This window comes from Polyodon spathula, chromosome 7 (genome assembly GCF_017654505.1).
Source record: "Polyodon spathula isolate WHYD16114869_AA chromosome 7, ASM1765450v1, whole genome shotgun sequence".
Lineage (NCBI taxonomy): Eukaryota > Metazoa > Chordata > Actinopteri > Acipenseriformes > Polyodontidae > Polyodon > Polyodon spathula.
Genome location: NC_054540.1, coordinates 35,109,400 through 35,125,040, shown reverse-complemented (window position 1 = coordinate 35,125,040; position 15,641 = coordinate 35,109,400). Strand labels below are relative to the sequence as shown.

General features: G+C 37.2%; 1 protein-coding gene across 1 annotated transcript in view; it reads right to left on the bottom strand.

Moving 5' to 3' along the window:
• LOC121317841 (cat eye syndrome critical region protein 2) overlaps nucleotides 1-13,657 on the bottom strand; it is a 91,232-nt gene extending 77,575 nt beyond the window's left edge. Inside the window, exon 1 of the mRNA XM_041253942.1 lies at nucleotides 13,406-13,657. Coding sequence (XP_041109876.1) covers nucleotides 13,406-13,525 — 120 coding nt within the window. The 5' untranslated portion in view covers nucleotides 13,526-13,657. The remainder of the gene's footprint in view (nucleotides 1-13,405) is intronic.
• Nucleotides 13,658-15,641: the final 1,984 nt, after the last annotated feature.

The following is a 15,641-nucleotide window of genomic DNA, read 5'->3' as shown; positions in this document are numbered from 1 at the left end:
TTACAGTCCTCTGTGTAGGTTCATAATGGAATAGACACTGTAGTTCAGCCAGATTTCCAGGTTGAGTGGGGAAAAAAAAAAACACTGTTTTAATACTGGATCTAATCAGTGAGCTGGGGAAAGGAAAAGCGTTCCAATGTTTTCAGGCCAGGTCAGATCCGGGTTTAATAACAAGAATTTTACAACAGGTCGGGTTGATTAATTTGGAAACATGAAGACGTCTACAGCACACTCCCCCGATGGATATGTCTTTCCACCCACATGTATTACAACACTGAAATAAATCAATAGTACAGCTGTCTTTTTTTTTTTTTAGGGTGTTATCTAATGTTTTCTATAAACTGCTACTGTCTGTATGCCTTATATTAACATCAGAAACCTCAGAACTTCCAGTTACCAATCAGGAATCCCCAGGAGAATAAAAGGAACATTCACATTTTAAAAGGGATAAAACTGAGGGTTAAAGCTTTGAGGTAAACAGGTAATTTATATTCATTTGGGCGATTGTAGGTTCTGTTGCTCCAATATTGACATTTGTTTTTGCCTTTAGGTGGCTTTGAGCTTGTATAAAGAATCCTAAGTGACTGCACTGAACAGCCTTCCTAATTCCATTTAAATCATGTGACCTCCCACCTAGGTGGGGCTGGCAGGGTTAAAAGGTCACTTATAAATAGAATGAGGAAGGCTATACTCAGGGCTAACAAATGGCCACTAATGATGGGAATCTGGGAGAGAGCTACAGTCATGCCTTACTCAACTTTTATCCTACGTTCCCACTAGCCGCTCATCACAAGCAAAATGCTTTCCTGTGTGGCTCAATTAATTTTCACCAAGTTACTTTAAACATGTGCTGATAGATGAATCAATACAGATTGTTTTGTTTCATTTCACCCAACGAAAGCCATTTAGCTTGATTACATAACACTCATCAACACTGTGTTTGGTGGAGGCACAGTTCTAATTAGAAACAGTCAGCAGACGATGCTGCTTGTGCAAATTATTTAAAAAAAAAAAAAATGGCATCCAAACAAGGGAAAATTCCTGACCTTTCTAAAACACATTGCCCACAGACACGTTATCAGACTCGTGTAGCACAATGGAGAAGGAATACCCATATATAAAACAAAAATTTGTGATAGTCACAGTCGCTGTTTGCGATCTCTTTAAAATATGCTGATAAATATTTTGGAAACAGTAACAGAATGGTTCCAAGAAGAATCAGAAGAGGAATCTTTTTTTTTTTAAACTGCTGTACAATCCTACTTACTAAAAGCTAGTGTAACTAGAGCTGTGGATGATCAGAGGCATTTATATTAACATACACTAATAGCACTGTCTACTGGCAGTTTCGCTTCACTGTTGTGCAGTGGAAAGAAAACCTGTTTATATTATTGTATAATATATTTATATTATTAAGTAGAAACATTTTGCATGAACAAATGTCTATAAAAACCCTGTAGAAAGATGTTATTATTTTGGCCTTGTGAAGCTGTAAAAGACACACGGTGCATATATTATGAATTCTACCAGTGAGTGTGTTGCTTGTATGTCACAGGCTCGCATTGGAAGCGCACCCATATTTTTTGTGTTTAGAGAAACCTGTGGTGAGTGTGGTTGAGTGTGGTGTTTAGTGGAGAGGGTTGTTGGACACAGTTATAGTCAACATGTTTACTGCATTGTTTCTTTAATATTCTTTGGTGTGGCTTAAGTTTTTCCAGTGCGACTAAAAAATGTTAAGTTACTTTAGCCACAGTGGGTTACTAAATGAAGGTCTTAAAAGGAATGTAGTAAATAATATTGAAGTTGACAGTGCTTTCGTTTTGTGCAGTTTTAGATCAGGCAGGGCACAGGATTGGGGCAGCAACTCGTCTGGTCACAGTTGTTCTTATTATTAAACTAATATGGTAAAACTTCTCCAGACAATTATGGGGCATTCAGAGATGTGTACATTAAGCATTGTAAATTCAAAATCTTCCCAGAGTAATTACAAAACTCTGTCTCTTTGTGGACATTTCACTTCACTAAGTAATCGCAGTCCAATCATAAAAATAAATGACATCTTCCTAAAAAGAGGAGTAATCTTTTATCCAGGGACCACTGACAAGGACAACTGCGAGTAGCTGGGTTAGTCAGTCTCATGTAACAAAAAGGGGTTTATCTAGACCTTGGTTCTGACTCACATCCTGAGTCCTCCAGGACTACAACCCTGAATAATGAATGACTAAACGGCTCAGCGGTTGTCCTGTTTTGATTAGGAGGTAAATGGGTTTGTTGCCAAGCCTTGGCTCTCTAAGATCAGTTCCACAGGAGCAGGCTGGCCCTTTTGTTCACAGGACAGCTAAATCCTACCACACTCAGCCTCATTACTACTGATGAAGAAAGCATGGGAGTTTGAATTGCATAGACGCCCATCTGCCCGTTCTTCTCCAGACCACTCTTGAAAGAGAGATGCTTGAGGTTGATAATCCAAAATAGAAAACATATCACTGGAAAGGACATAAAGCAGAATTGAGAAATAAAAAGTGGTTTGTTCCTGAACAAAAATAAAGCATTTCTGGGGGCATGACAGTATAAGAAAATGTAGGAACATGGAGGCGGCCATTCATCCTTATTTATTATAGCCTGTTGTGACACTAAGGTTTACATTAATTCAAAATCAATATGCCAGTAGAATGCACCAAAGTATACAAGACAAACTAATTGAGACATATATGGTAAATGAAGCTACCTTAACAAAAATAAACTGAGCTGCTCACAGAAGCATCTAAAATTTCTATATATTTGCCTCCAGGTTGTAGGCCACACCGCCCTTTTGAATCCAGGCTCTTATTTTTCTAGTTTTGGAATGTGGTAACAAGCCTCATCTTCCTCCATCTCCTACCAAGTTGGTTTTGGATGAGGATGCCTGCGGCAGCAGCATCCCTTTCACTTGTTTCGCTGCTTCACCCAGGTTACTGCTCACTGTATCTCAGGTTATCCATTGTTAACTATTATGGTCCTCAATTAACATTCTTTTTTTTTTTTTAAATACTTTATCATTTGTCTATTTATCACTTTAGCATCCTTAGTAACATTTTTATTAGGTCTACAGATTAACAGACGACACTCAAAGTTAGTTTTTTTTTTTTTTCAGCTTTTCACTTTTTATAAGGCATGTATGTAAGACAGGTTTAAAGTAGGGTGTGCAGGCTGTGCATTTGTGTATCCCTGCTAGTACTAGCACCAGCACCTTTCATTAACAAACTGTTATAGACACCTGAAAACAGCCTTAGACATAGGAACACCCAGACTTCGTATACAGCCCTGGTTATCCCGACTGAGGGCTGTCAGAATTAACCAGGTAAGTCTTGTCATTTATGTAACTATATTAAGTTATTAACCCTAAGGATTGACTGTGTAAAGACGATCATTCTGGGCCCGTGATTGGTTAAACACGCATTTACTGGGCCACCATACTTTGCAGTACCAATTGCAAAAGCATATCATTAAAAGTTTTTCTGTAAATCGTTAACTTTGAATACCTTAACAAATCAACAAATTAGCCCAGTTTGAAATTTTAAATAGTTAAAAAAAAAAAAAGGTCAGTTTTCATGACTTAATACGAACGTTCTGTTTAATAGCATTCATTTTGTAGACATCTCCTTGACCAACATGTAAAAATAATATGTATCTGTAAATATCAATGTAGCGTAGGAATTTTTAAACATGTTACCAGAATAAAGTATGCTATTAGTAAAACCATGGAGGTTTCACTTTTTCCTTGTTATAGACAAATATTATCCCACACATACCTTAGCGCTCCTGTCACAGACAGTCTCTGTACAGCTTGGCGCCACAGACCCCCAAGTACGGAGAGAGAGAAAAAAGAAACTTGTTTAAAAGAACTAATGCACAACGCAAGAGGCGCAAACTATGGATCTTCCTTCTGTAAGCAGGCTTGTTTTATTCATTTGCCATCCTGTGCATTGCACTTAAGCAAAAAAATAAATAAAAAACATCCTTACACAAATAACATTTTCAAAAATATACTCCAAACCGGTTAACGTTCTTGTTTAATTCTCAAATGACAACAATGTTTTAATCAGCCTATCAATGTGTCTGTACGGGGTTTTCTGTGACATGAACTGTAGTGTAGGGGGTGGGACAGAGTCAGTGCTGTATTGTTTTGATTTAGGTTGCTAAAATCTAGTTTTCAACATTGGAGGTAAAATACCAGAAATGGACAACAAAGCAAAAAAAGCAAAGTATATATTGGCTGATGATCAAGCTATTTCCCAAAGAAACTGTACATGCAGATGGAGGTAACTGTTTTGCACATCTTGTAATGTGTTTTTGGAGAAAATACAAATCGATCGCTATTTAGCTTCAGAATCACACATTAAATGAAAGGCTACTACAGATGCTGCTGAACAAAATGTAAAATAAAACAGCTTTCAGAAAACAAAATGGAAAGTCAGCCCAGACAAAAAGTATTCCTGTCAGTTGTAGCCCAGTTAAATTAGTACTACAGATAAGATCTAGTACAGCCACCTTGCTTCAAACAACCTGCTGCTTACTTTTTAAACACAGGTAGAACTTTAGACTCGAATAGGCACATTGTTTTGACTCAGTACAAATAAAATAAATTACTGGATCGGACAATTAACATGGCCACGAACATGCTGAATATATTACCTTTAATAAAGTACGCCAGATGCCTTTGGGTAACCGAGTTTTGGGACTGTTTCTAATCGATTTCCACATCTGTATAACTTGGCAAAGCTTTGCCTTAAACTTCCAACCAATTCAGTGGATGCAGAATGTGCCGTCTCAATGTATGATGTATGGGCAAATCCACACCAGACAGAGAATATTGGCAGCAACTGCAGGGGGATGCTGCATGCTTGCCTTTAACAAATGACAGCACTCTGTTTTAATAAGGAAGCAAGTACCACTATTTTTAGGCTTTTATGGTGCTCTGAAATATTGTCTACTTAGGTTTACTTAATGTTTAAACAGGTCAGGGAAATCCTAATTTTATTCCATAACCTACCCGTGAAAAATACGTACATTTACAGTGATTTAAGTATACCCCTACTTAAAGACCCTATGAACAGACATGTAATATGTCATTGCAATCATTCAGGTGAAACAATGGCTTTTTTCCCCCCCAGTATTTTCCAACAAAAAACTTTCAGGAAGTATTGCAAGGTCCCTCAGGTCATAGAATAACACCTTTATACATGTATCTCTAAGCCCAATAAACAATAAAAAAAAAAAAAAAAAAAAAAAAATACTGTGTTAAAACACAAACAAGTGAAAAGGTTTGTATGGTTTCTGAAGTACTTCATAATGTCTTCTGAAAAAAGGACACCGATAAAAGATGCTACTGCAAAAAAATAATTGTGTGTTAATTTTTATAGGAAGACAGTCAACTACAGCCAAAACATCCTGAAAAACACTTTGTTCTTCAAGGGTTAAGGGGTGTTAATATGAACAGTCTACATGCGGCCAAGTGTGCAATGAGCTCCTGAAAATGCAGCCGCTGGCTTACAGCCAAGACTGTCAACGCTTTTTCATAGTATGAAAAGTTTAATTTCGGTTTGGTTTAATCTGTCAATGTCTCGGTTTGGAATTTTATGAAAATGTTGGTTTTAGTTTGTGAAAATCATAACCATTGCATCCCAAATGAAGCTCAATGGACCACCTCTAAATAAGAGATTTTGTCAACAGCTGTATAAAATACAACTATATACACTGAACAAAAATATAAACGCAACAATTTCAAAGATTTTACTGAGTTACAGTTCATATAAGGAAATCAGTCAACTGAAATAAATTCATTAGGCCCTAATCTATGGATTTCACATGACTGGAAATACAGTTCACAACGCTGACATCAGCAAACCACTCGCCCACCCGACGCCATACATGCCGTCTGCCCGGTACAGTTGAAACCAGGATTCATCCGTAAAGAGCACACTTCTCCAGCGTGCCAGTGCCCATCAAAGGTGAGCATTTGCCCACTTAAGTCTGTTACGACGCTGAACTGCAGTCAGGTCAAGACCCTGGTGAGGACGACGAGCATGCAGAAAAGCTTCCCTGAGACGGTTTCTGACAGTTTGTGCAGAAATTCTTCGGTTGTGCAAACCCACAGTTTCATCACCTGTCCGAGTGGCCAGTCTCAGATGATCCCGCTGGTGAAGAAGCCGGATGTGGAGGTCCTGGGCTGGCGTGGTTACAGTGGTTTGCGGTTGTGAGGCCGGTTGGACGTACTGCAAATTCTCTAAAAACGACGTTGAAGGTGGCTTATGGTAGAGAAATGAATATTCAATTCTCTGGCGACAGCTCTGGTGGATATTCTTGCAGTCAGCATGCCAATTGCACACGCCCTCAAAACTTGAGACATCTGTGGCATTGTGCTGTGTGACAAAACTGCACATTTTAGAGTGACCTTTTATTGTCCCCAGCACAAGGTGCACCTGTGTAATGATCATGTTGTTTAATCAGCTTCTTGATATGCCACACCTGGTCAGGTGAATGGATTATCTTGGCAAAGGAGAAATGTTCACTAACAGGGATGTAAACAAATTTGTGCACAAAATTTGAGAAATAAGCTTTTTGTGCTTATGGAAAATTTCTGGGATCTTATTTCAGCTCATGATACATGGGACCCACTTTACATGTTACGTTTATATTTTTGTTCAGTGTACCAAGTCAAGTGCTAAAAGTGTTAGCTCTCCATCATGCATGGACCTAAAAACCAATATGACACCCATATTGGAACTCTACGTCAGGAAGCCCATTTAGCACTCAGTGTTTATATAAACCTGCAAATATGAGGTCGCTACCTCACAAGGATTCATATAGGTAATTGGATACTACAGCGGTAGCCACAACTGAACTTGACCCAGAGAATCAAAGAATACAGTTTGCGTACCAAGTATGAAGTCAATATCTCGAAATGTTCCATATTACAATTATGAAGTCAGCACATGAAATGGTTTAGGACATATTTGCACAAAAAGGAAGTTGGGCACTGGACAATTACTACGCCTATTGATTTTCCATGATCAAGGAATCGTGTAATTAGGGACTGGGAATGGAATTAGGCATTTTGGGAATGGATTTTTTTTTTTCTCCTTGCAACTCCAGTTTTCTGTGTTTTTTTTGTTTAGTTTTTTTGCACTACACACAGCCAAGTTGAGTTAATTCATCACGTGACTTCTCACCTGTCTGCACCAATGAAGATGAAAAAAATGCAATGTTTCTGCAGAAGACAAAAATATTTACTGATAAAGGACGGTGGGATATTATTCAAGTTTTGCTGTCAATCTAAATGATCATGTACTAGTCAGTACCATTAAATATCATACCAGTCGTAAACACGTAGACAACAAAAAACCAAATAAGACGTCAACAATGGCAAAGCACTGCATTCTACTATGCTGAAAAACTAGGACTTGCGGTACTGCACTCAAGATGGGGCTTTCCCGATGTAAGCAAGTCACATTAATTACGTATTTAATTTTTGTTTTAGTTCATTTCTTTCCACGCTTCCTACCTTTAATAAATGTATAATTAGCAATGGTTACACCATTGCCGTTTCTTACGCTACTATCTGACAATGAAGTTATTTTTCTAGCTGTACGTTCCTTAAAGGAAATCGATAGTTTTACTGATGTGGTCACTACACATTACTTGTTTCATAAAGACATTCTGTCTGGAGACACACCTCTTGTTAAATCTCGCAAATAACAGTGCAGAATTAGAAAAAAAAACAATTGTGAGGATTAATTTGTTTACATTAAAAAGGTGCGCTATTTAAAAATTACAATCCATAATACACAGCAGTGAACCTGTTTAGAGCAACGAATCAGTCAACACGCCTTTAGTTCTTCATATTTTATCCTGGTTACTGTAACGCCAGTAAACGCTGAACTTCATTTGTGGAGTACTGTACATAGGGTTACTCTCAAATCACATTGCTGGACTGTTTCTAGACTGTTTCATATTAGTGTTGCTGTAATGCCAGCAATAAGATATACAGATCTTTTCAAAACACCTTTTATTTGTAGACTGAACTAGTGTTAGTGGAAGACTATAAATATGATTCTCACAACAGTGCTGGGCATTTGTTTTCTGAACTGTTGTAATATAATTCTTAGGTTTCCCTGCTTATTTTAATACCAGCAACGAGCCAGGTAATATTTACAAACATTGTGGCAGGCTGAAGTGTCAGCAGGTGCTTTAGTTACTATTACAACAACAGGAGCCTTATTGAAAATCTTGGTTTTAATAATAAAAATAATAATAGTGTGGTAATTTATTAATTTACTTTTAACTATCAACATTATATTTATGTTTAAATGCAATGTTTAATTATTAATAAAAAGTGGTGAAAAAAACAGAATTGGCTATTTCCAAGAATGGAAAATCAGTTGCCCTAAATCACCTTAATTCATTCTTCCATTGTACTGTAAGAGAATAGTGGCATTGCTATATTTTTAAAAGTCAACAAGATAAAAGCAGACCAACTTAAAAACGAGAAACACTAACTTAAATAAATTAATTTAAATCATGATTTAAGTAAATTAACACTTAATTGTTGACAAAGTTAATCATTTAAATTTCGGGTTTCTGATTTTAGGCTTAAAATAACACATACCGATGAATAATTTTATATATATAGACACACACACACACACACACACCATGAACTGTGAAAGAACCCTGTACAGTACAATGTATTTTGTGTTGCCGCATTCACTGCGATTCCCAGCTGTGCTGTTATTTGAGATCATGCTTCAACACATCAGAACGTCAGAAGAGTTTTGGGTAAGAACCTGTCTGTTCACTTTTCAGACAGTATACAAACACCCCATTAAAAACACAGATTCAATTAGAAAGCCTGCAAGTGCCTTAAAATAAACACTGAAAAAAGAGAAATAGACCCTCTGTTTATATTTTATTAAAAGTGGAATCCCTTCATACACAACGATATCATCATGAAAGTACTAGTCTTGGTTGCCAGAAAAAAAGACGGCTTACAACTGATTGTATTTTATGCGGCTAGACAAATTATCCTACATTAAATTATTGGATGTGAAGGAGTTAATGATCCCCTTTAACATTTATTTCAGCATCAACCCATCTTACAGCAAATTATTACCCCATCACCCTCCAAGGCCTGAAGCCACACAAAGAAGATGTGAACAGTTTATGATTTGTGTCCCCACGGCTTCACATGTAAACCACAGAACAGACCACCATAGTCACGATGGTTATCTTTATTCACATATCCTTGCTCAGAAGTTAAGAATCTCTTATTTTTGTTTCCATACAACCTGTTCAGTAACACTCTCTGCTGGTTTCACAAGATCCTGACTTAACACTGAAAGAAGATGGCATTCATCCAAGATAAAACCGGATGTCTTCCGATTTTCTTCAGCTGAACACTAGCAAAGAGCAGCACGATGGCTTGGTGGTTAGCGCTGCTGCCTCACAGCTCCAGGGTCCTGGGTTCGATTCCAGCCTCAGGGGTCTGTGTGTGGAGTCTGCGTGTTCTCCTCGTGTTCAGGAGGGTTTCCTCCGAGTACTCTGGTTTCTTCCCGTAGTCCAAAGACATGCTGGCTATGTGGATTGGCCTCTCTAAATTTCCCCTTAGTTGCCATGCGATGGACTGGCATCCCGTCCAGGGTGTAGTCCCGCCTTGCACCCTATGTTTGCCGGGTTAGGCTCCGACTCACCGCGACCCTCTATAGGATTAAGCGGTTACAGATAATGGATGGATGGATGGATAAAAACTAGCAAATCTGAACTCCTCCTAGTAGGATCTAAAACTCAACTTAAGAATTTCAATATAGTTTCCGAGGTTCAGGGCAGCTATCTGCTGCTGCCTTCCCCCACAGTATGAAGCCTTCATGTACTTCTTGACAGCAACCTCTCCTTTGATGCCTATCTCTCCTCTGTGGTCAAACCTTCCTTCTACCATCTTCAAAACATCTCCAAAGTCCGTCCTTACCTTTCCCTCCTGGATGTGGAGATAATTTGTCACGCATTTGTTTCTTCTCGACTCGACTACTGCAACTATCTATATGGTGGTCTCCCAGCACACAACATAAACTGACTGCAGCTAGTTCAGAATCCTGCTGCCAGGATCCTTACCAGATGTAAAAAATGTGATCACATCAAACCCCCGTCTTCCCCAGCTGCACTGGCTACCTGTAAAGTTCAGGATTACTTTCAAAACTCTCCTGCCTTTCATCACACAGGTCCTGAGTGCCTCCTCAAACTGCTGACCCGTTATGTCCCTGCCCGCAAGGGACAAGATATGCTGAACAGATGGTAAGTACACTGGAAATACAACTAATCTTTCCGTGTACTTAAGATGCAACAGTATCGATGTAGACTGGACTGACTTTGAGACCTATAAAATCTATTAGGCTACGGCCCTCTAGGACCAGAGCTAGGCACCCCTGCTGTTGGTGTTCTTGCCATTTGCAAAGCAGACCACAATGCCATATCACATAAAGAAATGTGTTTTAAACAAGGTGTACTGTGTCCCACACAATTTTATATATAAATATAATTAGAAGGTTACTTATTATAAACGTATGTTGGACGTTTCAGGGCTGTAAGCATTTCATGTATACATAGAAGAAAAATAAAACTCACTTTTGGTTTAGAAAAGGTAATGCCTCATTTGCTTTGATGCCTTGAATATATTGCTTGGCATAGACCCATTTCTTTATTTAAGAATGAGTAGTATGCTTGCTCTGAGTTGTAAAAAATGGTTATTTACACTTGTTTCAGGAACACAGTTAATGAGGTTGAATACATGTTTCATTAACATTATAATTATTCAGGATCGCAAGTTTTTGCAGTTAGCATTACTGGATTACACGAATAAGCAACTTTTTGTGCTTTATTAGTTGTATCACGATATGTGTCCTATCGCTGCCCAAGTATCGAGTTACACATTGTATCATCATCAAGCTAAAGGTACACACCCCTAGTTAGACCTCTGTTCAAATATATAATACACCTAAAAGCTCACACAGTAAGTAGCAGGCTCTCCAGATTCAATGAGAACACCCTCCTGGGATTAAACGGTCACCGATACAAAGAATGCAAGTCGGCAGCCAATGATTCACCCATCGTGGAGAAAAGCAACAATCAGAGAGGCAGTGCATTCACTCTGCAGATGGTGCTACAGTGCAGTCAACAGAGAGATGATACCTCTGTATAGTCTTTACACTCTAATCACTCTGCAACCTGAAAAGCAAGGTGTTCTTCAGAAGAGTGCTTTCAGCATCAAGTCTTACCCCTCCACACAATTCTGATATGGGATCTTCACACTAACTCCAGTAGCAATCCATACTGTATCAAAAGTCTTGTAAAATTGACTCTGCTGGTTGTCAATAACTGTGTAAGCAAACACCAGAACAGTTTAAAAGCTAGCTTGAATTAAATAAATTGCCGTTTTTCCAACAGCACTGTATGACTTCGACCCTACTGTAGCCTCAAGCCAACCAATCTTAACAATATGGGAACATTTCAGCAGCCCCTGGTTGGTTATACATACACACACACACACATATATATATATATATATATATATATATATATATATATATATATATATATATATATATATATATAGTTATCAGTTTATATGGTTAGTGTATCCAACCAATCACATTGGTTGGATAGGCAAGCCCTGAAATCAGATTACAAGTTATGTTTCTCGAAACATTTTAGAAGGTTATTGAAAAAAGCGCTGATGAAAACAGATAATAGCAGCATCTGGTGTGGAGATTAAATGCCGCTCAGTCAGTCATGCAACCAGATATTACAATCAATTACCAAGGTGATTCGTGAGCTAGGTGTATGCAAACCAACAAAAGTGGCATTTTTCAGGAACGTCAGTGTGACTCCGTATCCGAGCCACACTGCTGGGTTTAATTCACCTCTTTTGACATGCCCCGTTGAAATAACTGAAAAGGTGCAAACGGATCCTTAGCTTGAGTTGAGCAGAAATCAGCATGTGGCGTGTTTTTCCATCTCTTCCCAAATAACAAAGCCAAGCCTTGCCCTTTTTCCATGGGGAGAGGGGGGTTGAGGCATAGAGTTTACCTCGTATCTTTATCCCAGCCCTCCCTCATCACTCTTGTAGCGACACTAATCACACTTTTTTTTTTTTTTATCCTACGTTTCGGCTGGAAAAACACTTTATAAACTCCCTTCCTTTAAAATATCCTAACCCTATACCTACTCCATTGTTAGGTCAATGTAATACAGAACAATTACAATACAATCAAAACAACTCCGCAGTCAAGTGAATCGTGTTACTGTCGGTGCCATTTATTTAACCTTGCTACAAGAACTAATCTACAAACTTTAATCGCTTCATCTAATTAAATATGTTGCTGAATGATAATTAGTAATTACCATATGTAAACAAATATACAGAGTACAAAACAGCGTTGAAAACGTGATGCAAAAACATATGCAAAGTAGCAAGTGCACGTGACTAAATTATTGACAAGAAGAAAAAGTAAAAACAATCACAGCAATATTAATCAAAATGTAGATAAACCAAAGCTAACCTTTGCTCTTTACTCGTGTTAGCTACTGCATTAGCTAGACTGGCTAATAACTGTGTTAATCGAAAGAAGTACGAAGCAAAACTGTACTTCTCAGGAAGCAACATATAATGAATTAGCCTGTACGATAAATCCTCATTATTTTAAGAGGTTTGTACTCATAACGTCGTTGAGGCAGAAACACTTGGATTGTAGACCCAACTTGACAAATTTCCGAGATCAATCATAGGAACAGGGCGAGGTGGGTCAAATGGCATCCTCTCGTTCATAAATGTCTTATGTTTCTAATATTATTCCAGCACAGCGTGGAAATAAGAAACTAGTATTTTCCCAAAACTAAACAAACCGAGTACTGTGTTTTAGAAGACCAAAAAAAAAAAAAAAAAACAAAACAAACTACCGTAGACACACATACTCAAACTTCCTCCATCAAAACAAATACTGGTGTAGTGTAAATTTACCTAACTAGGTAAACAAAAAAAACGATTTTAACTCAAATTAAAAGATCATTTCTGCTTTTTTTTTTTTTTTTTTTTAATTTATCGTGCAAACGATTTATTTTTGCAAAAATGCATTAAGACAGAGCAACACAACACATTTTAATTGTATTTAAAATGTAAAATGATTAAGTTTAAATAAAATAATAATAAAACATTTCTACGCACACTGAGCCGAGTGTACCTTCGTGGAACTGAAATATAACAAAACAAACAACGCCACGTGGTAACAAATAAATAAATAAACAAAAGCACTCGAAATGAAAATAATAAAATCACCACTTAAATAAAAGGCAAATAAATCACTGTGTACTTGCTTACCTCAATTTCAAAGTCTGGCAAATTGAAAGCAGTCCTGAACAGGGAACAGAAGTGCGCTATGGCGGGTACTTCCCACCAAGAACGGATTTCTTCTACAGAAACTAAACATTCCTGGGACATTTTCCAAAGAAAGCTGCAATGTACACACTTATCCCTTACATTAGAAAACTGCTTTATACTTTGCTTTCTTTGATTGCTCTAGATGAAATAAAGTTGCATCAAGTCTGTTGCCATTGCTACCCGGAGAGCACAATCTGCTCCAATCTAAATTTCACAAGTAACGAACAGATGGGGGGACCTACCATCTCAGCACAAATGGGGGATCCTGTCTAAAATCTACAAACTACTCCTTCAGGTCATCCTAACTTTAATTTATATATTACTGATATGTTAATACTATACTTCAATTTCGTTTAGTAAAAAAATGAAGATACTTTATACGTCCCTTCTTTTTACTTAGATTTTTTTTATTATGTGAAATTCATTATGTGACGCCCCCACCTCAGGCCACTTGGAATGGGCCCATTTAAAGGGAACGCTTGTAACATCTCTGAACACTTGAAAAAAAGCGCTCCTTCTGGCTGGTCACATGAAGATGTCCTGTGGCGATGTAGCATCCCTTTGCAACTCGAAGAAGCGTTGTGTTGTCCTAGTATATTGATTCTTCTAGTATATAGATACCGACACGAGGGGTCATCTGCCGGCAGACAAAGATAATCCGTGACAAAGGGTTCATGGCAGTTTTGAAGGCAAAATACTTTGCCAGGACAACCCCTCGAGTTATTAACAAATTGAAAATGTAAACACCTTTTTAATAGATTAAAAAATCTAGCAACGATTATTAGAACGTGGTCGAGTTCATTATAATTTATTTTCTCCCAAATGAAAAGTCTTCTCTTGTTTTTACCAGTTTTGGTCTGTATAGATTTATATTATTTACATTTATTGTCTATTCATTTATGCCAGTTTTTAGAAAATAAACCATGTGTAAATATGTTATTAATAATATTAAGTAGAGAACATTTCACAATATTTGTGCAAAAGACTTACAAAAATATGAATACTGTTTTAAACTTAAATATTAGAAAATATCTGTAAAATGTTCACAATAACTGCAAGACTAAAACATTGCTTATTCGTATAAATAACTGATGTGAGAAATGAAAAAAGAAATGAAAAATTATAAATTTGCAGTCGACCTCTATTAGTGCAACTAGCATATTGTATGGAGTCTTTATTGCAGGTTATGGTAAAACAAACAAAAAAAAATAAAGCATTCATTCTCTTAGTGTCAAATTTATCAGTTGCAATTAAATAAATGCATAAGATGACGTGAACATACTAGTTCTGAGCAGCCAGCTTCCAATCAAAAATACTCTTCCACATTCTTACCTTTTACAATACAATGTCCAGATTTTTCAATCAATTAAAACACCAAAATGCAATGTGCACGTTTATATGTGACAGGAACATAAAGATGGTCAAATTACAAAACAAACTGCAAACAACTTAGACATTTACCTTCTTATATAAATAAATGGGAAACATGCATACCTTTCCTTGTTATCTACAGATGAAAGTCCTTATGGAACAGTATGCTGTTGATACACACAGACTTCATTTTAACACCCAAATTATACAACAATACCAGCTTGAAACCAGCTTTGGAGAATGTAATGGACCGCCATCAAGCTTCCTGGTTAGGTACAGTCTAAACAGTCACTCAAATAAAGTGAATTGTATTTTAACAGCCTTAACAGTGACAGACCCGTATACCACTTCCATTCAAATCAATAAAACAAACTCCTGAAGTGTTATGTGTTATGACTGAAAGAAATATATTTACGAACCCAGTTTGCGCTGTTAAATTCAATTGAATACACTCAAAGCCTACTAGTTTACATTAGATGTTGTTGAGATCTAGAGCTCCCCCTGTTGTAAGCAATGAGAATTTACACTATCAGGTAATGTGCGTTTCCAGCAATATTACACAAAATAATACATAGTCCTACCTTGTAAGGCTGAGTTTGGTTAATTTAAAGAAATCACAGAAATATTCTTTCTTATAATTTTTTTTAGGATATGTTCAGTGTTTGTAGTCTTTGCACCTTAGTTGTAACAGGATGTCCTGGATACTGTTTTCTATCCAAACTAATCCAAACGGACCTATAGTCCATCAAAATAATATGCATGCTGAGAACAGCTGCAGAAAGCATTCTTCTATGTAAAACTAATT